The 27,383-nt window shown below is 40.2% G+C and overlaps 1 protein-coding gene across 1 annotated transcript in view; it reads right to left on the bottom strand.

Annotated features, from left to right (window-relative positions):
• Window positions 1-27,383, bottom strand: part of LOC140230875 (pregnancy zone protein-like) — a 56,579-nt gene that overhangs the window by 12,684 nt on the left and 16,512 nt on the right. Inside the window, exons 9-27 of the mRNA XM_072311021.1 lie at window positions 26,769-26,878; window positions 25,943-26,134; window positions 24,654-24,881; window positions 23,806-23,902; window positions 23,237-23,422; window positions 21,691-21,929; window positions 11,827-11,976; window positions 10,255-10,446; window positions 9,774-9,828; window positions 9,179-9,347; window positions 8,206-8,434; window positions 7,222-7,363; window positions 6,465-6,568; window positions 5,183-5,234; window positions 4,238-4,330; window positions 3,029-3,277; window positions 2,118-2,287; window positions 1,613-1,687; window positions 298-460 (exon numbers count right to left, since the gene is read on the bottom strand). Coding sequence (XP_072167122.1) covers window positions 298-460; window positions 1,613-1,687; window positions 2,118-2,287; window positions 3,029-3,277; window positions 4,238-4,330; window positions 5,183-5,234; window positions 6,465-6,568; window positions 7,222-7,363; window positions 8,206-8,434; window positions 9,179-9,347; window positions 9,774-9,828; window positions 10,255-10,446; window positions 11,827-11,976; window positions 21,691-21,929; window positions 23,237-23,422; window positions 23,806-23,902; window positions 24,654-24,881; window positions 25,943-26,134; window positions 26,769-26,878 — 2,895 coding nt within the window. The remainder of the gene's footprint in view (window positions 1-297; window positions 461-1,612; window positions 1,688-2,117; window positions 2,288-3,028; window positions 3,278-4,237; window positions 4,331-5,182; window positions 5,235-6,464; window positions 6,569-7,221; window positions 7,364-8,205; window positions 8,435-9,178; window positions 9,348-9,773; window positions 9,829-10,254; window positions 10,447-11,826; window positions 11,977-21,690; window positions 21,930-23,236; window positions 23,423-23,805; window positions 23,903-24,653; window positions 24,882-25,942; window positions 26,135-26,768; window positions 26,879-27,383) is intronic.

Genomic DNA, 27,383 nt, shown 5'->3' with positions numbered 1-27,383 from the left:
ATGACTCGTGAGCTGTATAACTCATGAGCTGTATGATTCATGGACCTATTTTTGATGTCGGTCTCGTGGACCGTATGACTTGTGGGTGTCGGTCTCGTGGGATGACCCCACACATTGTTTTAAGTGTAGGGGTTCTCTTTCATGGCTTTGCAAAATGGGAGTTACACTTTCAAACAAGTCGTATATTCGAAACCACATTCCAGCATGATGACCTGAATATTACACTCCTTATTAAGAGGAAACGACAAAGATGATCATGTATTGCGACATCACAATGGCTCTTCGTTTGTGTCTTACCTTGTTTGACAGATCTCCCTTCTAGCTTCTCCATAATCTTTGTCGCCTCTACAGTTCGGCTAGCCATTGCCAGAGCATACGCTATCTGACTGAGGGCATAGGTGTCGTCCACAGAACTTAGATCAGCCATTGCACATTGTAGACCTTTCACGACATACGCATCCTACGATACATGATAACACAGTGCAGATACAGTACTGAAGACAGAAGAAATTGTATTTGAAGCGTAGGACCACATTAAAGGCCCTGTTTACCTTTGGTAGCAGTGATGTCAAAAATGTTCAAGATATCACATTTGATGCATATGTGTAGGTCTGTTGTGTCACAAAACATCCTACCATATAAAATTTTTGCAATGAAGCCTAAAATATAAGGAGATATCAGCGTTTTTCTCAATAAATCGTAACTGTAGACGGTTTAGTCTTATTATAACTATTGTTCACATTTTGTGTATTTAACAACACTTAACGTCGATTATACGGATTCAAATTTTTACAGTGGTTGTTTCTATCCCTGACTCACATTTTAGGACTATTTTCAAGCACTAATGCTGGGTTTTTGTTTCATCTGCAAATGGTAAATTATGCGATTTATATTGATAGTGATAATGATGACGATGCTAATAATGTTTGTTATCATAATAATTACACATATTATACAGGCATCTCTCTCATGCCCCCTTATCTCTCTGTCCCTCTCTCTCTGTCTCTGTCTCTCTCTCTCCATGTATATTTAAGATAAAGAGAAGTGATTGCAATGCATTTTTAGCATCAAACATCTTTTAATGGTTGTACCAATATTTCAACACTTCAATGCGTCTTTGGGGTTTCGGGGATGTGTTTGTATATACAGCCCTATATACATGTTTTATATATATATATATATATATATATATATATATATATATATATATATATATATATATATATATAATATAATTGGCATATTTACCGTATCATTACAGACAAAATTCTGTTTTTATATTCCTCATGATTGTTCTTGTCATCATTATCATAATAATAATAATAATAATAATAACAATCATCATCATCATCATCATCATCATCACCTTCATCACCATTATCACATTTAGCACCTCCTAAATTCGATGGAAACTTTCAGTGTCAATATATGAAATATGTGTCTGTATGCATTTAAAAAGAGAAACTCAAAATACTTGATGTATCGGGTAATTTTCGTAAGGAGGGAAAGGGGAACTCTCTTCCAAAACCATGCCCCTAAATTATCTGAGATATTTCACAAAATGTATAAGTATGATGTATGAGTATACTGCATGAATAAAGAAAAAACTTACGGTAGGGGGAAGACCAGCTTCGAGGTAGGTGACCACAACATAGGCGGTCAGCATGGACTGTCCAGTCACACCACCCTGCACGGAAGAGACAGATTAAACACTCTTGATTTTTATACACAGTGAATCAAAATGCAGACATGCCGACTTGAATTAAAAAAGAAAATGGGATTCACAGTACGATGGAAATAATCTCCTCAGATAATCGAAGCAAACAATAGGAAAGAAAAAATAGCTTTTGCATTATCAATTTAGGGGATATGCTACTGTTGTAGATGTTCTTATATTTATGACATAATTTCATTCAAATGTAAGTTTGATGCCTAAATTTGTGGACACTGCTTTTCCATCTCGTATAGACCAACATAACTGATTCTAAATCTTAATCTCATTTAGATAATGAATTTTACTTGTCCTGTTTTAGCTACTAGGATAATCATTAGGAAAGTTACTAGTAAACAATGCCACTTTTCACAGAAAAATATTTTTAAAGAGGCTGTCAGCCTACCATCATAGCCTTGTATCCGAGGTAACCAACGGACTCAATGCAGCCAGTCTCCTCATCCTGATGATCTTTGAGCCATTCAATGCTCACGTTTAGATCCTTCTCATCAACAAAGATGAACTTTGATGCCTGGGCCAGGGAGCGTACCACAAAGGCAGTCAACCATGTATTGCCTAAGTATACGATATGAGCACAAAATGCATTATAATCATGTATACATGTACATCACTACATTTTCTGAAAGAACGGTAGCAAGACTCATCACAATGCTGGGGTCTATCAATATCTGCATCTGTATGGCTAAAAAAAAGGATAATCATTTCAGTGTGAACTTTTATAAAAGAAACCCTTGTCAACGTTACATTTTACAGAGTAGTGTTGCAGTCTTTTATTGTATCTTGGGTCGAAACCAGACGCAAGCACGTTAGAAACAATGTTGGGTATTAGGACCAAGTGAAGTTGTGTAGAACCAGTTTCCATGACAATGAATGGCTTTGACAGCACACTTTGGCATCCTATTGGGAGGCTATCCTTGCGAAAGGGATGATCGGAATATACACATAGCAGTCCATTCCTTTCAAACGTATTGGGATCATAATATATGAATACAACTATCGACCTCCTTTTTAATGGATTCTACATGTTGTTGTGTGAAATAGAGGTTTAAAATGATATGATAACCAATAAAAATATTAATACGAATCTCTTGTAAACCTTTGAATGCAGACTTCAGGAAAAAGGACACTAAATTTTGGAGTAAAAATCTTAAACAGGTGGCTTAAAATCAAACAAAGACACACCTTCATGTTATTACACACAGTGCAAGTTAAATTCCCTTTGAGTGGATATCGGGACAAAATATATCACTTTGTGTAGGCCTATATGTATACTATAAAACACCTTGGTTTGCTTACCAGATCCATCCCTTCCGCCAAACGCCGAGTAGGAGCCGTCAGGATGGCGGTAATTCAACTCGCGTTGGTACCCAACTTGCATGTTCGACTTGAGCTTCTTTTCCACATCTGGCTCTAGCTGGTTGGTGGCCGTCAGGTACTCAAGTGTCACGATGTTGGGCACGAAACCGAGCATGTTCTGCTCCCCACAACCTGTGGGAAGACGAATCAAGTGCTCCAGGTTGTCCACAGTGGGTCCCAGCATGTCGCCTGGAAAATAACAAACCAGAGTTTGGGTGACGGTATATAGTGGAAAAATCTTTGCATGAATTTTACGACTTGCATAGGAGACTATCTGCTATAATAAAAAACTTACATATTGGTTTGTGATTCGGGAATATAGAGCTGCAAGAGCGATGTAATCAAACTGCACATCTGCTAGTTGCTTCAGAAATGCCAAGTCACAGAAACTACATGTCCGATGTTTGATGCAGTTGGTTTTTGTAATGATCACAACTTTGAAAAGCATCTTGATAGTTAAATCTATAGCTAATTCTCAATTTTGGCAGAACATATTTTATAAGATTAAGGTTCCTGTTTCTCTTTCTCTGAAATTGGTAACTTGTTGTAACTTCTTTTTTATTTAGTGCAGATTTGATGAATTTCATCAAATCTGCACAAATTCACCAAAATGGTTAAATTCGTCAAATCTGCACAAATTCATCAAATGGTTAAATTCATCAAATCTGCACAAAATAAAAAAAAGTTACAAAAAGTTGCCAATTTCAGAGAAAGAGAAACAGGAACCTTAATCTCATAAAATATGACCAGTTCCACGAAATATTTTTTCAATACAGGATATGCAGTGAAACTGAATGTTGCCAACTTCATTATGACGAGATAATCATTTGCGCATCAAATAGATAGGGGCTTACAGTATCAACATTTATATCAGAGGGAGGAATTCCCTTCATTTTGGTTATTCTGAGCCTTCTGTTATATCGATAGTCGAAAAGCATCTCCTTCAAAATTACTTTCATTTAATTTGTCTCTCTTTAAAACTAGTATAGCCTGATACTACAGGATTAACAAAGAGAAAGACGGGGTGACCGCCGAGGCAGTATTCTGAGTAGGCCACAGGTTGATTATCAAAGATCACATAACAGAATTTCCACTTACTCCCATCCTTAAGTGTCATGATTTCTTTGTATTCCAGTGTCAAAGCCTTACCTGTGACGACAATTTTTCCGGACACAGAATCATCCACGAAATTTGTGGGCTTCCTGTTCCTGTAATTCTCGTCGAAAACGCGATGGCGGTGATCTGCGAAATACAATCAGATTTGATATACTTGTTTGATTCCTGTATTCCAAAGCAGTATCAGCACGTAGTACACAACATGCTCTCATACGTAATCAAAGATACGAATAAAAACACCGACATGTATAACATTCAAACCAATTCATTTTGGAACGGGTCATGATTTTAGCTTTCAAAGAAACTATTCAGTTGTAAATTATTAAGTGACGGAGACCAGCATCCTGCATGCAATAAAATAAAATCTTTGTTTTCGCTGGTTGTCTCTGACAGACGCTTTAATCAGCTTTGTTTAACACAAGTCTGGGAGACAACATCATTGCAATGATCATGACCTCCATAAAAATGAAATTCAAAACTGAACAAGGAAAATGTTCTACTATTGCTTTGAACAGATAATCAGATTCTGCGCAGCTGTGTTTAAAACAATTAAACACAAGCTGCTTTAGTTCTGATTACAATTTTCAGAGTTTCTACATCAAGCAAGAGGCCAGCTTTAACATTCTGAAAAATATTTTGGACAACATCAAGAAAATTGTTACTTCGACATTCTTAATGAGTGTAGGAACATCTCATTTATCGGTACGATGATCAGTTATCAAATCCTGTGAAATATGTGTGAGGAAACATTGTAATTTCTCTGCAGCTGTTGATAGTCAACGATTTGTACTGAAATTAAGATTGGCGCTCATAACTATGTTAATGTAATAACACACATGCAAACCTAACACAAAGTCATGTTCGTTTGAAAGGATATCAAAGGTCGATTTTCCACAGAGTAGGGATTAATTTTGTCACCGATAGCGGAACATAGGACGAGACTTTTTATTTTACACATCTGTCAGGCGCAATACTCACCTTGGAGACAGATGTATTCACTTATGGTAAACCCATCTGGGACTCCCTCGGCCTAGCAATGAGACGAAGAAAGAAAACGACAAGAGACAGAGGAATGAATAACAATCTCAACACAGCAATCTCAGCAATCTCAACACAATATCAAAGAAACTTGAGTTATTTGAACACAGGAGTTTGTCGGAAAGTATGAAAGAATAGGTCCATCGGATTGAAATGATGGATTCTCTACACAGACGATGACAATGAAAGACAGTGAGAGAGTCTGCATCATCTTTGCTACTCGAGTCTAGTTGTACTGTACATTTCTGACCCATCGTGAAATAAGCTATTTACAGTAGCACCGTGTAGACATAAGTTACCACCTCCTGGCAGTGTTAATGAAGAGATGTAAAAAACAACTGTAAGCAACTTTCATTAGCTAAGTATGTATTCATAAATGGTGATTGAAACGTATTACGTTTAAATAAACACGCAACGGGAGTGATTTGGTTATACAGTGGAGATTGTTTAGAAATGAATTTCTGCACAGAAGCTGTAAACTTCCTTTTAAAATACCTAACTCCAAGAAAGCTTTAACCATTCTGCCTTCTTTTTCGCTGTGCCTGTCAAACTTGGATTTTCTCTCAAAAGAAAGCTCCCAACAGAAAACTAAAGAGCGCTAGAGCAAAAACACAAAAAGAAAAAAAAATAACAACAATTTTCGTCGCGGTAGGGAGATGAAAGCCACACATCACTTATAAAGAATTAGGAAGAAATCACAAACAGGAAAATCAAAAATGATCTCACGCGGATGTTTTACTAGCATTGAACGGACATCGCAACATACTCCGAGTCAGACTATTGGTATGACTGCTTTTGTTTCTTTTTCTACTTTCAGTCTGGAGAAGTCATGTACGTCGTATCATATTATACACTGTATGTCATGTGTTGTATTCCAACTGGGTGTGCCAGAATGCTCATCGGATTATATTTTCATATATGTAGCATGAGAGATTGAGCATATATCGCGCACATTCAACTTTGGTTCTCGCGTCATTTCAACAAATCGTTCCTAAAAATCAATGGTGCGAATGAGGGGAACAACTTGATGGAGCTGCCACCGCTTCATGCTTATCGCGCATCTTGGGTTTTATTAGTGTGTGGTCGTGATTCCAGAATACTCCGTGGTTTAGAATACTCTGTAAATCGGCGACGCATCGTAGTTTTAACGGTGCGTCCTACATGTTAAATGTATATGTTTTATTATACGAAATTCTTTGTGTCTCAATGGGTTGCTTTTCACCTTGACAAGAAGTTGCCGTCGGATGGCGTCCTGAGCACCAGTTTGCTCACTGACGATCTGGTTTCCGCACATCGTGTTAGAGTCTTGTACAGATTCACCGTGCACTGCAATGAATTAGATAAACATGGAATTAAATTTATGCTGAGATTTACATATTAAACAGGAATATTCTCACAATGCAGCAATGTAAATGGATGCAAATAAAAGGCATTGAAAGCGCCCAATGTTTTGTTTAAAATATCTCAGTCTAACTAATTGCATAAATGACTGAATAGATGCCATACTCTCATGCTACAACAACAAAAAAACATTTTTTTTTCACCCAATCTAATTGTCTTTCCCATCTGAAGATTTTAGAATGTCATCTTTGAAGGCTTTTAACCCCGTGATTACATAAACAAACAAACAAACAAACAAACATACACACAAAAACAGAACCTGTCATGCAAAGATAATTGACGCTGTCTACGAGACGAGATCAAGTCACGGCAGCTGTAAAGAGCATTCAAATTATATTCAATTCGTACAAATTATCCGGCACTACTTACTTGCTCCTATTTAAAGATAATAACGCTGAATAATAATAGCACACACACACACACACACAAAACTAGTAATGACAGTAAAATTGATAACAAGTAAGAATAGAATAATTGTAAATAGCTCTCCCATTCAAACTGCAACGACAACCAAACTTCAGCAAGGGCTCCACAAGCGTTAATCAAAATATCTATTAAGGGAACTATTACGAAGATACCTTCGAGTGCCATCTGGCCGATAATATCGGGACGGATTCTGAACTCCAGCGACGCTCCATTTCCACCACAAACGCAAATGTCTCGACTCCTTGAGCCATTGAGTAGTTCGAACTCACTCGAGTCTTGAAGAGTTAATCTCACCTGAGAGTAAGAAAAGGATTGCATCATATTTATATGCATTTATTTAGTTTTACAATGTGTATCAAATAGGTGTTAAAACGGTGTTTATCATTTCCCCCAAGAATGTTTTAAATCCCCATTTCGTTGCCATATGCCACAAGCTGTTCCTGGAGGCAACTGATTTATCATTATTTCAGTTCCATTACATAATTGGTTTTAGTTTTTCATTTTGTGTATGTGTGTGTAAAAGAGATTTTAAAGAAAATCTTAGCAAGATTGATCCAACAAAGCCGCATTTAAAGACCTGTATCTTAAAAATGAAGGAAGACACATCAATTATTTAAAGACACGAACTGCTTCAGCTTAAATGCTAGAAATTCATACTACTTTCCACCTTAAAGCTGACTTGATAACTATAGAATGAAGTCAAACACACAGACTATAGGCCCCATATAAGGTTTGTGCGAATCCGACATAGGGTAAGAAAGTTATATTGTTTGTTTATTTGTTTTTTGTCGGTCGCAACCACTTGAATATATAAAGAGGATGAACGAATGAGATGAAGCGATGCTGTTATCACCCACAATTTTTTTTTTCCAAGTTAAGTTACATTGCTAGCAGAAAGGAACTATCTTGAATTTTATCTCGGCGAAAGAACTCCTTACGAGCCAATGCCCTTTAGGGTAAGCTGACTGTCTAAAATATGTCATGCTGTTCGATCGGGACTATGATGCTCAAAGGAGCTTGAATTGAATTTTAAATAAAGATGGTCAAAATATGAGTTATAGAGGAAAGTAGTACCATAATTTTTTCCAAGCAGCAAGAAATCAAATTGAAAGATGGGTTATATTTTAGGTGCTTACCACCAAACATTCCTCCAAATAGTTGAAAACACTGACTGTGATGGGGACATTTTCGCCCCTTATCACGGAGTAAGGGAGGGAGAATGTAAGGAAGAAGGGCTGGAAGGTTCGGAACGAGGCGGACGGCGCCACGCCCAAACCATTCTCCGGTGAGATGCAGAAACCGTTGGCCACCCATTCGGTAATGGTATGAGGAGTTTGAAGAGAAATCATCTCTAAGCCAGAGGTACTGAGGAACAAAGAGATGTTGAGACAAAGAAGTGGTGGATATTTAGTAATTTTACATCCTAGATTTTGACTTGTATTCAATATCATCATATAAACATACATTAATATTTGAAGGTGGAAATAACATCGGTACCATAATGTCATGCAATGTGGACCATGTTAAGAAAGCATAAATCGTGGATTGTTTGTCTGTTGTTTGTTTCAGATGGCCTTCCATGAAATATTTCCTGAAGTCGTATTAAACATACCAAACATGACTCGATGATGGTATTAATTGGTCTGAACGTGACATCATTATGTTTCTTGTTTGCGAAATAGAATCTGATTGCTTGTCTGATTATTTGTAGATTTCGAGCAATATATTACTAAATTAGGTTTGTCCCTTTTGCGGGAAGTTACGAGGAGCCCAGGTGACTTGTTCCAACCCGTCCAAGCGACTTTTTTTAAGGACAAGAAGTGGAGAAAACGATTTCTACCAACTCGACTACGGAGGCGCTTTGTCTAGGGAAACAGGGCAAGGAAGCAACATTCCTGGGGAAACTGTGCCCAGGCAATGTTGCCATCTCGTCTTTTCCTCCTGATCAAGGTACCTTGCCTTAGCGAGTGCATGTCAACAAGTCGTCGTATCGCCTTCTCATCTTACAAAAGACTCCTCGGTGAATTTAACCAGTTGCCTTGTTGTTGAACGTACATTATAGTAAAGGATAAGTCTGTAGGAGGAAACCCAGCTTTAAACAGCACTCACTTAGTTTTCACCAAGTCCCATAAGAATGTCTCTGGGAAGTAACTGCGAACTTGAACAGCGGGTGTCTCCTGTGGACCAACGCTAATACTGTCTTGAACAATATTTTCTTGAGCAATCGGCACGGCCTGTGGTGCATCAAAACCACCTCGGTAGTAAACCTCTGGAAAAGCTGATATCAAGAGATACAAATGGACAGCATTTAAGAAGAGAAAAAGGCTTCAAATAAGTCTGCTTCTCCACCATCACCAGTAGGCATACTCTTTTAATTTCTCCGTAAATTTAGACAGAATCATACAACCTTTCTCTCGGTCTCTCTTTCTCCCCCTCTCTCTTCTCTTTCTCCTTTTCCCTGTTTACATGCGTTCATACCATTTTTGTAATAATTTTCTTTCATTTCGTTCATCATCACTGCTCCAGTATTAGCGTGTTCTTCGAATCTGTGGTTCCTTGCCTTTACTCTTTTACTTTTCTGTTATAGTCCCTGAACAATAGGTATCTACAAAGTGTTTTTATCCTTGGAAAACAAAATGATAATTATGTACACTATGCCAAACAGTCTACATTCAGTCAAATAGCGCATACTTAAAGGACTTACATCTGCACGGTTTGGTCTCAACACCCATGTTTGTCAGGTAGATCATGCCAATGTCCTGAAAGAATAATGAATACAACAAAATGATATGCAGTCTTCCATCTACATAATACTCACATTAAAGGTTGAACTCTATTTATGACAGTATCGCGGCGGATGCCTGTTAACATAATGATATTTAGAAGACGTGCAGGCAAGATTATTATGCTGGGTTATGCTTAAACGTACAATGAGCTTTCAGTTAAGATGAGGAACTTCGAATTACTAGCATTTGTATCATAGAAAGTAGAAAGTAGCTTTTTAGAATGCTCAAATTGCCTGAAAAAAAAAAATCTTTATCTGACAGCAGAATGCGTATTAAGTTGGAGGAGATTTTATGAGAAAGTGGGCAATAAAAGAGTATTCTGTACAAAGGATACTATATAACTAGGTGAAAACTCGCCAAATATCATCCCCTTTTTCTTTTTGACTTAATTGATCGTACCTTGAATGCCTTTGAGGAGTCTTCGAATGATGATCCACCACCGTAAAAGTAAGGAACGGAAGTCCTCTTCCTCCTCCTCCTCCTTCTCCTCCTGTCAAGGTACCAGGGATAAGACGAGTCTTGACAACTGGAGCTAGAGTCGTAAAACATTCCATAGCGTTCCAACTGATACCGTCTGACAGCCTCGATAAGCTGTACGAAAAGACATACAGAATGGAAGACACATTGCCTAGAGTTAAGGTATGTTTACCATTTATGCGATCGAAGATCTGCCATGCACCTTTTCAAGTGGAATCAATTCGCGTACCCGCATTTATAATAGGGAGCTTTAGATTTGCGGCGCGGACGCTTGAGACGACAAGTGCGTTGGACGTTCTCCTCTCTCCATGCTGAAAAGTAGTTTTAGATTACGCTGGGACGCAACGTATAAAGATAGCGCCCCTTTTATATGATCGGTGCATCAGGTAGCTCTCTACGTCGTGAATTCAGCGGACGTAGAAATAGCACAGAACGCATAGTGAAAAACTCAGACGACGCGAGCTATAAATAGATCGACTTGATGCGCGCTTTTGCGCATGCTCAGAACATGTTTGTTTGTTTGTTTGTTTGTTTGTTTGTTTGTTTTTCCCCTCTGTACGGCCCCGTCGCGAAAATCTAAAGCTCCCTATTACAGCCTCTTATGTTCCAAAGCTTTAATCTTGTCACCTCGGCCTTACCTCATATTGTGGGTAGAGACACATTATTCTTGCTGTATATGATATTCGATTTCTATTTCTCTCACAGGGTCCGTAGTATGGTGGAAGATAATGATGTAAACGCAGTACTTAGTCATGCACAAAGTAAATACGGGGACTACAACCCTCTTCCTTGGTGACTTTAGGACCCCGCAAAAAAAAAGAGAAAATAACACCCACCACACACAGATTTGCTTCACTCTTTTTGAACCTGTGTACAGATTTACCTAGCTTAACTGCGGCGGAGCTATAACGTGTTTCATGGCATGTAAAATAATGCATAAAAGCATAACTTGCAATCACACGCCATCCAAAATAGTAAATCCTTCTTACATGATAAGTACACAAAGATGATTCCTGCAATCAGGGTGCTACAATTACATTCAGGATTTAAAGAAAATGTCTTTGACATTAAGCCCGATAGAACGTTTAAGAACGAGACTGAATCGGAACAGATTTTAAGCAATTGAGTAATGATACTATACGTACCTATATCTAGGGTCATATTAAACATAATGACGAGAATGGCGTACTTCGTCGAAGTGCCAGTTAAGTGTAGTCACAGACGACCACATCATAAAGAAGTACATAAAATAATCGAATTCCTTCATCTGAACTGGCGATGATTCTGTGCATTTAAAGTGCTTTACAATGGTAGGATTCGGACCATGGTTGAAAATATGCGTTAATGTGAAAACCTTCATGGAACATGAATAAAAGGGGAAACGTATATTTGGATTCAAATCATCGGGCTAAAACAGTGAATAACTGCCATGTGTAATAAGCTGAACCATGGTGAGGAGAAACCCGGGGGGGGGGGGTGGGGGGAGAAACGAACCTTGTTTGAAGTTATCGAATTGTCTCCACCTAGTACGTGGACACTCTTGTCAACGATTCCTAAGCCACACAGAGAGTTGGCCTGGGATGTCACCTTCATGGTAGTAGATTCACCAGGTTTTACTTCGTCATCAGCAAAATCCAAGGTCACCTGAATCAAGAGATACAGAAGCTCATATTTTTCAAGTATATATTTCAATGGATACGACTACAAACCAGAAATATCACTGAATGTAATAATAACTGATACCCCACCAATAAGCGCTCACAATGCTGTAAATATATCATTAAGTGTAATAGGCCCTATAATGGGCGTAAATCCGGGGGGGGGGGGGATGGGGGGATATATCCCCCCTGAAATGGAGGAGGGGGGGGATGGCCTGTACAATCATCCCCCCCCCCCCTGAATTTTGAAAAAAAAATGGAGGAAGCAGAAATGTGATTGTATCAATTTTGGCATATTGCATGACGTTTGTACGCCGGCCTTCAGACAGGTAACAGAGCTGAACAGTATTCTATCTTGTAGGAAAATGTATACATAATTTTCTCAAGCGCTCGCTCGCTTCGCTCGCTCGCGAAGAAAGTAACATCGACATACACTGTAAGGTATGGCTCAGACGCTGACAACGTCAAATAGTATAGGCCTATGTAAACATGCTATGACGCGAGTAACTGGGGACCATCTGCAAGATTTTATGTACGAAAACAAACAAACAATAACAAAAACTATATTGCCATAATTGAACCCCCTCCATTTCCTGAATCATTCCTGAGAAACGACAGTGACTGGTGACTCAGTCAGGATACATCTATGAGCACACCCAGGGAAGATCAGGGGCGTCGAATCTATCTCGGGGGGGGGGGGGGGGGCAAAGGGGCATTTGCCCCGCCCCTACGGAAGTGTTTAGGCAGACAAATCATTTATCCCCCAAGCAATTCCCGAGATGAGGACAAATCTCGAACTTTCTTAATGGAAAATTGTCCAAATATCGCCAGAACTACGCACGAGATCGTTGTATTGCAATCATAAACATGCAAAAGCTCCGCTATACAGGATCCCTTTCGATAGACTTTGTACACTTTTGAGATTGACGTATATTTCCCTAATTTATCAAAGAGTGTGCAGCAGATCTTTCACTTAACAAAAGCACCCTCATATGCAGAGGCGTCGATGGGGGGGGGGGATGGTTCCCCCATAAAAGTGGGACAAACAAAAGCGAAAAATATAGCTACAAACGGCAGTGTTTGGAGTGTAAAATGTCAAAATTTTAAAGCTCGCTCGCTCCGCTCGCTCGCATTTAATCGCTATGCCATTCTCCTGATGCTGCTGCCAGTGAATGGCAGCAGTTGCGCCCGATGCGCCCCGGCCCCTTAATTTCCAAACCAAAAAAATATAGCTACAAACGGCAGTTTTTGGACTGTAAAATGTCAAAATTTTGAAGCTCGCTCGCATTTAATAATTATGCCATTCTCCTGATGTTGCAGCTAGTAATTGCCAGCAGTTTTCGCCCGATGCGCCCCCCCCCCCTTAATTTCCAAAGCGAAAAATATAGCTACAAACGGCAGTTTGGGGACTGTAAAATGTCAACATTTTGAAGCTCGCTCACTTCGCTCGCTCGCATTTAATCATTATGCCATTCTCCTGATGTTGCTGCTAGTAATTGCCAGTAGTTTTCGCCCGGTGCGCCTCCTTAATTTCCAAAGCGAAAAAATACAGCCACAAACGACAGTTTGGGGGACTGTAAAATGTCAAAATTTTCAAGCTCACTCGCTTCGCTCGCTCGCATTTGATCATTATGCCATTCTCCTGATGTTGCTGCCAGTAACTGCCGGCAATTTTCGCCCGGTGCGCCCCCCTTAATTTCCAAAGCGAAAAAATACAGCCACAAAGGACAGTTTTTGGGACTGTAAAATATCACAATTTTCAAGCTCACTCGCTTCGCTCGCTCGCATGTAATCGTTATGCCATTCTCCTGATGTTACTGCCAGTAATTGCCGACAGTTGCGCCCGGTGTGTCCCCCCCCCCCCCCTTGATTTCCAAAGCGAAAAAATACAGCCACAAACGACAGTATGGGGACTGTAAAGTGTCAAAATTTTCAAACTCGCTCGCTTTCATTTAATCGTTATGCCATTCTCCTGATGTTGCATGCTGCCAGTAATTGCCAGCATTTGTGCCCGGTGCGCCCCCCCCCCCCTTAATTTCCAAAGCGAAAAATATAGCTACAAACGACAGTTTTGGGACTGTAAAAAGTCAAAATTTTCAAGCTCACTCGCTTCGCTCGCTCGTATTCAATCGTTATGCCATTCCCCTGATGTTGCTGCCAGTAACTGCCAGTAGTTGCGCCCGGTGCGCCACCCTTAATTTCCAAAGCGAAGAAATACAGCCAAAAGCGGCAGTTTTGGGACTGTAAAATGTCAAAATTTTCAAGCTCACTCGCTTCACTCGCTCGCATTATGCCATTCTCCTGATGTTGCTGCCAGTAATTGCCAGCAGTTGCACCCGGTGCGCCCCCTTAATTTCCAAAGCGAAAAAATACAGCCACAAACGACAGTTTGGGGGACTGTAAAATGTCAAAATTCTCAAGCTCACTCGCTTCGCTCGCTCGCATTTGATCATTATGCCATTCTCCTGATGATGCTGCCAGTAACTGCCGGCAATTTTCGCCCGGTGCGCCCCCCTTAATTTCCAAAGCGAAAAAATACAGCCACAAAGGACAGTTTTTGGGACTGTAAAATATCACAATTTTCAAGCTCACTCGCTTCGCTCGCTCGCATTTAATCGTTATGCCATTCTCCTGATGTTACTGCCAGTAATTGCCGACAGTTGCGCCCGGTGTGTCCCCCCCCCCCCTTGATTTCCAAAGCGAAAAAATACAGCCACAAACGACAGTATGGGGACTGTAAAGTGTCAAAATTTTCAAACTCGCTCGCTTTCATTTAATCGTTATGCCATTCTCCTGATGTTGCATGCTGCCAGTAATTGCCAGCATTTGTGCCCGGTGCGCCCCCCCCCCCCCTTAATTTCCAAAGCGAAAAATATAGCTACAAACGACAGTTTTGGGACTGTAAAAAGTCAAAATTTTCAAGCTCACTCGCTTCGCTCGCTCGTATTCAATCGTTATGCCATTCCCCTGATGTTGCTGCCAGTAACTGCCAGTAGTTGCGCCCGGTGCGCCACCCTTAATTTCCAAAGCGAAGAAATACAGCCAAAAGCGGCAGTTTTGGGACTGTAAAATGTCAAAATTTTCAAGCTCACTCGCTTCACTCGCTCGCATTATGCCATTCTCCTGATGTTGCTGCCAGTAATTGCCAGCAGTTGCACCCGGTGCGCCCCCTTAATTTCCAAAGCGAAAAAATACAGCCACAAACGACAGTTTGGGGGACTGTAAAATGTCAAAATTCTCAAGCTCACTCGCTTCGCTCGCTCGCATTTGATCATTATGCCATTCTCCTGATGATGCTGCCAGTAACTGCCGGCAATTTTCGCCCGGTGCGCCCCCCTTAATTTCCAAAGCGAAAAAATACAGCCACAAAGGACAGTTTTTGGGACTGTAAAATATCACAATTTTCAAGCTCACTCGCTTCGCTCGCTCGCATTTAATCGTTATGCCATTCTCCTGATGTTACTGCCAGTAATTGCCGACAGTTGCGCCCGGTGTGTCCCCCCCCCCCCTTGATTTCCAAAGCGAAAAAATACAGCCACAAACGACAGTATGGGGACTGTAAAGTGTCAAAATTTTCAAACTCGCTCGCTTTCATTTAATCGTTATGCCATTCTCCTGATGTTGCATGCTGCCAGTAATTGCCAGCATTTGTGCCCGGTGCGCCCCCCCCCCTTAATTTCCAAAGCGAAAAATATAGCTACAAACGACAGTTTTGAGACTGTAAAAAGTCAAAATTTTCAAGCTCACTCGCTTCGCTCGCTCGTATTCAATCGTTATGCCATTCCCCTGATGTTGCTGCCAGTAACTGCCAGTAGTTGCGCCCGGTGCGCCCCCCTTAATTTCCAAAGCGAAGAAATACAGCCAAAAGCGGCAGTTTTGGGACTGTAAAATGTCAAAATTTTCAAGCTCACTCGCTTCACTCGCTCGCATTATGCCATTCTCCTGATGTTGCTGCCAGTAATTGCCAGCAGTTGCACCCGGTGCGCCCCCTTAATTTCCAAAGCAAAAAAATACAGCCACAAACGGCAAATGTCAAAATTTTAAAGCTCGCTCGCTCCGCTCGCTCGCATTTAATCGCTATGCCATTCTCCTGATGCTGCTGCCAGTGAATGGCAGCAGTTGCGCCCGATGCGCCCCGGCCCCTTAATTTCCAAACCAAAAAAATATAGCTACAAACGGCAGTTTTTGGACTGTAAAATGTCAAAATTTTGAAGCTCGCTCGCATTTAATAATTATGCCATTCTCCTGATGTTGCAGCTAGTAATTGCCAGCAGTTTTCGCCCGATGCGCCCCCCCCCCCCTTAATTTCCAAAGCGAAAAATATAGCTACAAACGGCAGTTTGGGGACTGTAAAATGTCAACATTTTGAAGCTCGCTCACTTCGCTCGCTCGCATTTAATCATTATGCCATTCTCCTGATGTTGCTGCTAGTAATTGCCAGTAGTTTTCGCCCGGTGCGCCTCCTTAATTTCCAAAGCGAAAAAATACAGCCACAAACGACAGTTTGGGGGACTGTAAAATGTCAAAATTTTCAAGCTCACTCGCTTCGCTCGCTCGCATTTGATCATTATGCCATTCTCCTGATGTTGCTGCCAGTTACTGCCGGCAATTTTCGCCCGGTGCGCCCCCTTAATTTCCAAAGCGAAAAAATACAGCCACAAAGGACAGTTTTTGGGACTGTAAAATATCACAATTTTCAAGCTCACTCGCTTCGCTCGCTCGCATTTAATCGTTATGCCATTCTCCTGATGTTACTGCCAGTAATTGCCGACAGTTGCGCCCGGTGTGTCCCCCCCCCCCTTGATTTCCAAAGCGAAAAAATACAGCCACAAACGACAGTATGGGGACTGTAAAGTGTCAAAATTTTCAAACTCGCTCGCTTTCATTTAATCGTTATGCCATTCTCCTGATGTTGCATGCTGCCAGTAATTGCCAGCATTTGTGCCCGGTGCGCCCCCCCCCCCCTTAATTTCCAAAGCGAAAAATATAGCTACAAACGACAGTTTTGGGACTGTAAAAAGTCAAAATTTTCAAGCTCACTCGCTTCGCTCGCTCGTATTCAATCGTTATGCCATTCCCCTGATGTTGCTGCCAGTAACTGCCAGTAGTTGCGCCCGGTGCGCCACCCTTAATTTCCAAAGCGAAGAAATACAGCCAAAAGCGGCAGTTTTGGGACTGTAAAATGTCAAAATTTTCAAGCTCACTCGCTTCACTCGCTCGCATTATGCCATTCTCCTGATGTTGCTGCCAGTAATTGCCAGCAGTTGCACCCGGTGCGCCCCCTTAATTTCCAAAGCGAAAAAATACAGCCACAAACGACAGTTTGGGGGACTGTAAAATGTCAAAATTCTCAAGCTCACTCGCTTCGCTCGCTCGCATTTGATCATTATGCCATTCTCCTGATGTTGCTGCCAGTAACTGCCGGCAATTTTCGCCCGGTGCGCCCCCCTTAATTTCCAAAGCGAAAAAATACAGCCACAAAGGACAGTTTTTGGGACTGTAAAATATCGCAATTTTCAAGCTCACTCGCTTCGCTCGCTCGCATTTAATCGTTATGCCATTCTCCTGATGTTACTGCCAGTAATTGCCGACAGTTGCGCCCGGTGTGTCCCCCCCCCCCCCCTTGATTTCCAAAGCGAAAAAATACAGCCACAAACGACAGTATGGGGACTGTAAAGTGTCAAAATTTTCAAACTCGCTCGCTTTCATTTAATCGTTATGCCATTCTCCTGATGTTGCATGCTGCCAGTAATTGCCAGCATTTGTGCCCGGTGCGCCCCCCCCCCCTTAATTCCAAAGCGAAAAATATAGCTACAAACGACAGTTTTGAGACTGTAAAAAGTCAAAATTTTCAAGCTCACTCGCTTCGCTCGCTCGTATTCAATCGTTATGCCATTCCCCTGATGTTGCTGCCAGTAACTGCCAGTAGTTGCGCCCGGTGCGCCCCCCTTAATTTCCAAAGCGAAGAAATACAGCCAAAAGCGGCAGTTTTGGGACTGTAAAATGTCAAAATTTTCAAGCTCACTCGCTTCACTCGCTCGCATTATGCCATTCTCCTGATGTTGCTGCCAGTAATTGCCAGCAGTTGCACCCGGTGCGCCCCCTTAATTTCCAAAGCAAAAAAATACAGCCACAAACGGCAGTTTTGGGACTGTAAAATGTCAAAATTTTCTAGCTCACTCGCTTCGCTCGCTCGCATTTAATCGCTATAACATTCTCCTGATGTTGCTGCCAGTGATTGACAACAGTTGCGCCCGGTGCGGCCCCCCTTGATTTCCAATTAAGCAAAGAAGTATAGCTACAAACGGCAGTTTTTAGCATGTAAAAGCATTAGGGCCTATGTCAAAATTTTCAAGCTCGCTCGCTCCGCTCGCTCGCATTTAATCGCTATGCCATTCTCCTGATGTTGCTGCCAGTGATTGACAGCAGTTGCGCACGGTGTGCCTCCCCCCTTAATTTCCAAAGCGAAGAATATAGCTACAAACGGCAGTTTTTGGACTGTAAAATGTCAAAATTTTCAATGTAAAAAGATTTCACCGTGGGAGGGAGAAACCCCCTACCATACCCTCCCCCCCCCCTCCCCGCTTGCTTCGCTCCCTCACGATCTCATAACCGCTCCCCCAATCCTGTCTACGCCGGTGATAGGCCCCACTATTTAGTAGGCCTTCACAGTGATGTCGCACAGGCGGAGCAAGAGCTGAAATACCACGATTTAGTCATTCAATAATATATTGTGAATATTTCATTTTCTATTGGTTTTTTAAAGAAAAAAAACAAACAAAAATTTCACCAAAAGTGTGCACCAGATCGCTGAATTTCAGGTCTGAAAATGCAAAATCTTCCTCGTGTGGGAGAGGGACAACCCCCCCCCCCATACACACCCTCCCCCCGTTAACCCGGTCGCTCCACTCTCTCTCACAGATATTTCAAAAACAAAAAATGTCTTCATACTTTTAAGGTCTGATTTTCCGCCGCAAGTCATCTGACAAGCAAAAAAAAAGCAACAACAAGAACAAAAATTCTTCATATTTTTGCTGCCACTTTCCTCTCACTTTATATTTCATGCAAAAGAGTGGGACATCCGATCCCTGTAAAGTGTGCGTGTGTGTGGGGGGGGGGCACCAAGCTTCTCCCCCCCCCCCCCCCCCCCCCAAGGCTGCGCCGGTCCGGTTATGGGCTTGTAATCGTGGTGATGGTGACCATCCCCCCCACTCCTCAGTACGGATTTACGCCGTTGCTATAATCAAATTCATTTTCACATTTTCCCACTGAAAGTTCATATCCACGAGTACGTTAGGGCCAACTTCACCATGGCACCAATCCAAAATTTTGTCAATGACATCATTGCTTTGAGTACTCAAAAAAAAAAAAAAAGAAGCAACAACAACAACAACAACATTGGAGCGCACATTTTCCTAGCCGGAGCCTAACTCAAATGTTTCCATGTTACTAATGCGGTTAACAAATAACACGGCAGGGAAATGATATTAGTTACGCTCAGTCCAGGGGAAGGTGTTTTCCATACGTGTTAAATGGTAATCTTATCAGTGATTGAAGGATATAATCAACAGAATCTTGGCTTGGAAGTTTGTTTATTTTGTTGTTGTTATTTTTTTGTAGGCATATCCAATTATGCAATCTGAAGCAAAATGGAAGAAAAATATTACAAATATAATATGTCTCATAAAGCCATAATTATTATGATAATCTCTAGGCCACATGTAGGTGATGATGAGGGTATCATGAGAACTACAAGCCAATACGCATCTGCATTGCATGGTCCCCTTGACGTAGAATGACATTGGGCTCAAGCATGTAAAAAAGCAAGCAAGCAAACAAACAAACAAACAAACAAAGGGTTCTGCAAAATCTGCCAGGAAATATTTAAAGAAATACATGAGGTAGTCTGAGGGATAGTTTTCACCGAGGCATTACAATTTCAGAAAGCGTATTCAGTATTATGCTACGGTGCATTATGCAAATACAGTGTATGTAGATATCTAACAACAGTCACATAATATTATTAAGTAGTTGACTAGAGGTTTAGATCAGTGCTTATGTGAGTGTGTGTTTGAAAGTTTGAAAGTTTGAAAAGTTTGAAAGTTTATTTACTCACAACCCAAACTCTGGGTATCGGAGTCCAATGAAAAACATATAGCACATTATAATATCAATAAATAATAATTGCAAATAACTCTGAAAAGTGTACAAAACAACTACACCTTAAAAAAAAAAATAAGAATGAAATGCGATTGATGAAAAGAAAAAAGAAATGTACAGAAATATACAATATATACACGATAACATGATTAAAAAAAAACAAAGAAAGGGAAATATGACGAGAGAGAGAGAGAGAGGAGAGAGAGAGAAGGGAAGGGAGAGTGAGAAGGACACAAGACTGGTGAATTAACAAAAGATATACGAGTGACTTTTGGTTCAGGAAAAAAAAAAGAAAAAATAGAAACAGAAAAAAGAAAAACGCAAAGACATACGGAAATGAATTCATACGCTAAGTGAACAAGAATGAAGGAAATATGGAGACGGGAACGAGAAGAAGAAGAAGTAGAGAGATGGAAGAAAAAAGGAGGAGAGAGTGAAAAGACAAATAAGTTATATATCAATTGTAAAGAAGGCACAGCCTGTAAAAAAGACATGTAGTATTTGCAAAAAGGATAAAAAATACTAATAATCTAAACATGTGTCATTATATTACAAAACTTGGTTAAATTGGAAAGGACTGTTTTCTTTTGACAATTAAATAATTGATCCATCTTCATAGTGTTTGGGTATTTCCAGTAATATTTTTAAAGTATTTCTTTCGTTGTTCATTAAAGAGTCTACACTGTGTGTGTATGTGTGTGTGTGTGTGTGTGCGCGCGCGCGCGCGTGCGTGAGAAAATTACTATTCCGTATGCAAACACTTTTATGAAGATGGATCAGGTTTAATTGTGAAAAGAAGACAGTCGTTTCTAATTTAACCAAGCTTTGTAGTTATATAATGACACATGTTTAGATTATTTGAGTATATATTTTGTTCTTTTCTTAGGTACTACATAAACCTCTCTACAAGCTGTGCGTTTCTTTACAATTGATATTTTTAACTTGTTTGTCTTCTTAATTTCCCTTCTTTCTCTCCTCTCCTCCTCTCGCTCTCTTCTCCATTTTTCCTTCATTCTTTGTTCACTTATCGTATGAATATATTTCCGTACGTCTTTGCGGTTTTTTTTTTTCCATTTTCATTTTCTTTTTGATAGTTTTGTTCTCAATTACATGTCACTCATTTTTCTTTTATTATTAATTTGTATAAGTAATTTGTCATCAGTTTTGTGTCCTTTTCACCCTTCCTTCTTTCCCTCCATTTATCCTCTCTCTCTCTCTCTCTCGTCATATTTTCCTTCCTGTTTTGCTTACTATATCGTGTACATATCATATATTTTTGTAAATTTTTACTTTTTCTTTTCGTCAATCGTATTTCACTCTTATTTACTTTATTATAGTTATTTTGTATATTTTTAAAGTTATTTGCAACTCTGCTTGTATCATTGAATTAATAATGTGAAACATGTTTTACATTGGACTTCGATATCCAGAATACGGGTTGTTGAGTAAAATAAACTTTCAACTTTTCAAAATTTTCAACTTTTCAACACACAATAAATAAATATTCGACCATGTAGCGTGATTTTACAGTGGTTCTCACCTCATTTGCTAACCTTCCCTCGACCTCAAACTTGAGGCTGTCAGCCACCACCTCACCGTTGGGTCTGATGAAATAGACCAACATGCTGGTCACTGGGCTCATAGCAGCAGTGACCGTGAATGACCTTTGGGCCGAAAAGAGTTGACCAGGCTCTGTGATGTTGACGTCCTCCCCCTCGGGAAAGATGATTGGATACGAGTAATCGATTCCACCCTCATCGATGATGACCAAGTCGATATCTGGAGAGAGAAAAAAACAACAACAAAACTAGCAACCACGTACTCCATTCATGGCTGTATGTCGCGTGGTTTCAGAAATGGTAAGAACGACATTCATGGAATTTAATCCTTGAATGAATGGGATTTTTAACAAAAATGCAACTCATTGAATATCCTAAACGACAATTAAGTTCTGCCATGCCTGAATGGTTTTTGTAGTCGTTGTTGTTGTTCTTAAAACACGTGATTTTTTTTAAAGTAATGAGAACATTGTTTTGTCATTGTAGTTTTACGTCTTCTTCATGTTATTATCATTGTTATTGCTATGCAAGTGGTTTATCAGCATTTTATTGCCTTTTGAATTCCATTTCATTCAATGCAATTCAATTCGATCGCAAGTTTATTTCTATCCGATAAAAGTGCCAACAAAATACAAAGCATGCATAACACAAATTATCATTTTATCATTAAGTAAGAAATACATATGCAGTCAGGATCGAAGTATATGATAAAATGTAAGTGCAATTACGCAGAATAATCAAGAACAGCAATGTATACGTCGCAAAAAAAGTAAGTATAACCATGGAAAAAAGCAGTCCACCAAAAATTAGAGATCACCCAGAATAAGGTGCGAGTTTCTTCACTATGTCTCCCTCTACGATTTTATTTGTAGAGGGAGAAAAACTGAAGAAACTCGCACCTGAACCTCCACCCCTCTGAATAATATCTTTCTTTCATCACCCAGAACTTATTTAAGTACAGTTGCCTGTTAAATGCAATGCAGGTAATAAGGACACCATCAGTGTAAATAGTATCTTATTTTACATTACAAGGAAATACAAATTTAGGCTTAGCTAACGGTGTTACAACCGACAGACACTACCTTTTATCAATTATTATCACCAATACCCACCGGTACCATGGATAAAGAAGACATTATATTTCATTAATGCTATCATTTTTGTTATGATGAATAAATTATTTGCTTTAGCTTAGATTGCGAGGTTAAAATGAAACCTCTTCCACACGATTTAGATATCATCCATCATAACATTATGTCGTCATTTTGAACGACTATAGAGGACACAAGAGTTTGACGCACATAGAAAGGTGCACAGCAGAAGCAGACAATGTAGCCATTCACGCAGGCAAGTTGTATGTCTAGAAAACATAAAAGTTCAGTTTTACATCAGGACTTTGCGGCATTAACTGCAAAACAAAAATAGAAACTTATAGAAGAAACTTATGTGTTTTCTCTCGGAAAGACGTTATTAATGTATGATTTTTGTACGAGTTTGTTCAGTGGGAGCAGGACTACATAGAGGTACCTGACGTGGTGCAGTTTTCAGCAGCAAGGCACCGTGTCCCATTGGAAGAATCTCTGTACAGACCGCCGGGACAGGCACAGCCAATGACGCACTGGAACGTACAGATCTCTGGTTCCGGTTCGCCGCAGATTAGCGGACAAGCCGTCCCGCAACTGTCAAAGACGAGATCACCCTCGCACTCTGGTGCTGCAAAAAAAAGACGAAAGTTGGGCAAAGTTTAGAGAATTTTGTGGAAGAAGACTCAGCTTGGAGGACAATGGGGGGGGGGGGGGGATGAGATGGGACAAGGAGAGTACAAAATAGTGTACAAGAATGAACAAGGCCGGAAAGCTGCGAGAAATCACTGTTACAGACTGACGTGTGCCATTAGTTCTCCATTACAACATGACCCGGCCCAAGCGGCATACGCAAACATGTCACGGCATACACTATTACCCCCTCCCCCATACACACACACATCATTATTTACACGGCTGTATATCTGCGAAAAACAATTGTATGGGAACATATAGTGCCAAAGAACATTATGAAACGCCTGGGGCATGTGGGGAGGGGTACAAAGAGCTTACTTCCGACAGATCTCTCCTCTTCGTCCACCTGCCTCCTTCGTCTCATCACTGCTGGCATTGACACTGGGACATCTAGGACATCACCTAGTGACATGAACTAGAGGAGAAAGAGCAAAATATGGTAATGACGATGAAAATAATGACCAAGACAACAGAACGCGGCTGTGATGAAGATGATATTAAAATACTGATCATGAAATGAAAATTAAATCATTTTCTGGTGCACAAAATGACAATAACATCTCTCTTTTTCACTTATGTTACGAAGAAGTAAGGAGACATTGCTGCACCCTGGCATTTGAATGCGTCTATATATTTTCTTCAGAGAGAGACAGTGCCACAATATAATCATTTCTTGCATGGCAGCTCCATTCCTTGGTACCAGGTTAATTTCCAGTAACAGGAGTAAGAGCAAGTACACAACAGTAAGCAGGTAAGCGTTTTATCTAAATTACATCCAATATAACGGAAATTTAGAAGTCTGCCGTTTCAAGAAGTACTGACGTCTTCAATTTCATTATGCAGTTGGCGGCTCTATATTATACTAAAAACGGTATGCATCTATTTCGTGAAAATCATTAAGAATGTTAAACCTAAAGATTGATTGAATGCAAGGGAAGGAATTCTATATTGCGAAGACGTTAGGGAAATAAAAAGAAAATACTCGTGAGATCAGTGTGACACTTTTGGCACTACTTCAGCTGATTCGATTGATGTTATCGTTTGTGACTCCATCTCCAATCGCTGGAAATATTTGAATCTCTAAAATTTCAAACTTCTTTTATTTTCCCGGATTATATATAAAAAAAAAAAAACGTTTATCTGTTTTCATCAGGATATTGACTTACTGCAAAGAAGAACTGTGTGTTTTTATCTGCGTCTGGGTCGTCACTGGTAAACTTCAGGTCTACTGTCTTGGTAGAACCAATGGCCAGGGTATCTTGGATTGGTTCGATTTGGAGAAAGCTTCCGCTCGGCGAAAACTGAGCGCTGATCTGTGACGATGCGTAGGGGTTGTATACGTGATATTGCTCGTGGTTGGACCGGTTGCTGTTATCGTAACCAGGAGCCTCAACCTGGGAGGGTAAAGAAGACATGTCCAAAACTGAAAAGCGCTTGTTACATGACGTGTACCTTGTATTATTTCCAACACAAATTTGATCCTATATGCAATTGAAAATCGAACCTTCCTTCGTTTTCTCAGTGAGGAGCGTCCCATTCTTAGACAAAGTCTGCGTCTTGAGCATTCTGCAGAGTGAGATTGGCGCATTTCAAGTCACATGGATTATCATTGTTATAAAGGGCACGGATATCTCACATTCACCTATCCACAATACATTTTACAGTCATTCATCTCTTGTCCATATATTACAACTGGACAATCCTAGCTAAGGTTTAAGATGGAAAATTACATTTGAGGGATTCTTAAGATCATCAGGGCATCTTATACACCTCATGTACATTTACCTGTCACAAAATCCACCAAAAAGTCTTTCATTAACGGGATCGTAGGCTTACGAATGAAAAAAAAGGACAGTCAAAGACATACATCTTCTGCACCCTTCAGTGCGGAAGTAAAACAAAAACTCCTGCGGATGTAAAACAAAAACTCCCTCAATCCCGAACAACACGTTAGTGACATTTCAGACCACGCATAAACATTTCCATTCATCGAATAGCGTTTCCATTGTCGAACAAGAGTCCACAGCCCTTTCATGCATATTGTAATCAACCACAGGTCTTTCCGTAAACACATTTTTTTCTCCTTGTCTAAATATTTTCTTCATGTTCTTGCTGAAGAAAACATGAATTTTCTGTACCTGCTTGTTGATTTTTGCTTTGTTCTGGTTTGTTGTCAATCTCAGAAAGTTGTTCAAGAGGAAATTAAAATTGCCTATACTAATTATCGTTTCGCTTTCATTGGTTTCCGTTTACTTTGTTTTAATTTTTTAAGCGATTGCCCTGATACACATGTCACCTCTTGATTTGCATTTAAATGTCTGCATTGTGACTACAAGTTGTCGTAAATCAAAAACAAAACAACAACCAAAAACAATACCAATTTTCACCTCAAAGAAATTACAAAGACAGAGAATCCCATTTGGGACAAGCATTGCACAAAGCCATTAATACTCACAAAAAAGTCAAGAGAAGTTGTCTCTATGTCAACGTCATCAATGCTGAAGGCAACATTGCCAGACTCAGGCGTGGTGTAATTATTTCTCAGGAGTTCTACGTAGTTTCTGGGCGCATCCTTCGTTGCCGATTGCACTACCAGGGTGATGAATTTGTTAGCGGCAGGTGTGCCATCTGGATTTGTCACAGAAATCTGAGGAAAATAGCGAGAGGCCAAATGTTCAGACTTCGCTATAGGTTCTTTTTATCTCGTATCTCTAATCATCGGTTCGAAAGAAATGTGCTCACAGTGTTAACACAAATCTACTCAAAAGTTAAGATTTAAGATGAATTAAAAGATGATAATTATAAAAACTAAAACGAACGTTTACCATCTGAACATTCTGTCATTACTAATGTTAATTTGTTTGTTTTCATGTATTACCACAGTGACCATAATATTTTGACGTGAGTTGCCAAAAATGTCACAGTCTGATCAGATTAAACAATGCTTTATAATCATCGTGCAAGTGCTCGTGATGGGAATTGTTTAGCATGCGTTTGAAAGTGATATTCTTCAGATATCAAGACCAACGATAACAAGAGTTGATACATGGCTGCAATATTTTCCAGTGATAATCGAGAATTGTCTGAAGCGAAGCTCAAATGTATTTTGATTGTTCTCATAATTGTTTTCTCCTCCCCTCCCCTCCCCTTTCCATGGAGGGGGGGGGGGGGCTGGGAGGGGCGGCGGCGGAGGAATATGCTAAAAAAAAAAAAACAATCTCATGACACTTCCTACATAGCTGAAACATGTTAAACAAATTACTGGTTGGTGATGAACTTACAGTCCCAAAGAATGGTACTCCAGGTTTGAAGGATGAAGGAACGTTGATTTCGATGTTCAGAGGGTCGAAGCTGATACTGCATATCTCCACAGATTCGGTCAGTTCTTCCCCTACATTATTATAGTCACATGAAAAACATTGAGTTCGAAACTCAGAGAGTAAACAAATTCAGGTCCATAACTTATGAACAACACGTTTCAGTCTGATTGACAGATAACCCAAACTACGACTCTGGGACAGGTCATGGAAAAAAAAAAAACTTAGAAAATACTATTTCAGATTTACTGCAGGCCTATATAATAACCTAGATCGAAATTTGGAGCGCGCGGTACTTCTGATACTGGAGTATAAATGGGTACCCGGTAGGATGAGAAAGTTTATCTTGGTTGATCAGCATGGTTGCGACTCGCTGGAATGCTCCCCAGGGAGTGGAGAGTGAGTGCTGTCAGTGCTGGTTGGAAATAATATCCAGTGACCGGGATAGCCTACGATAGTCTGTAAAGCGCATTGAGATACTTGACAAGTGTGAAATGCGCTATATAAAGACTAGCTATCGTTATCATTATTACAGTATCATTATTACTGCACCTATCATCTATGTGCGGCTTTGAATCC

This window comes from Diadema setosum, chromosome 7 (assembly GCF_964275005.1).
Source record: "Diadema setosum chromosome 7, eeDiaSeto1, whole genome shotgun sequence".
In the NCBI taxonomy this organism is placed as follows: Eukaryota; Metazoa; Echinodermata; class Echinoidea; order Diadematoida; family Diadematidae; genus Diadema; species Diadema setosum.
This window is presented reverse-complemented; position numbering and strand designations above follow the sequence as displayed.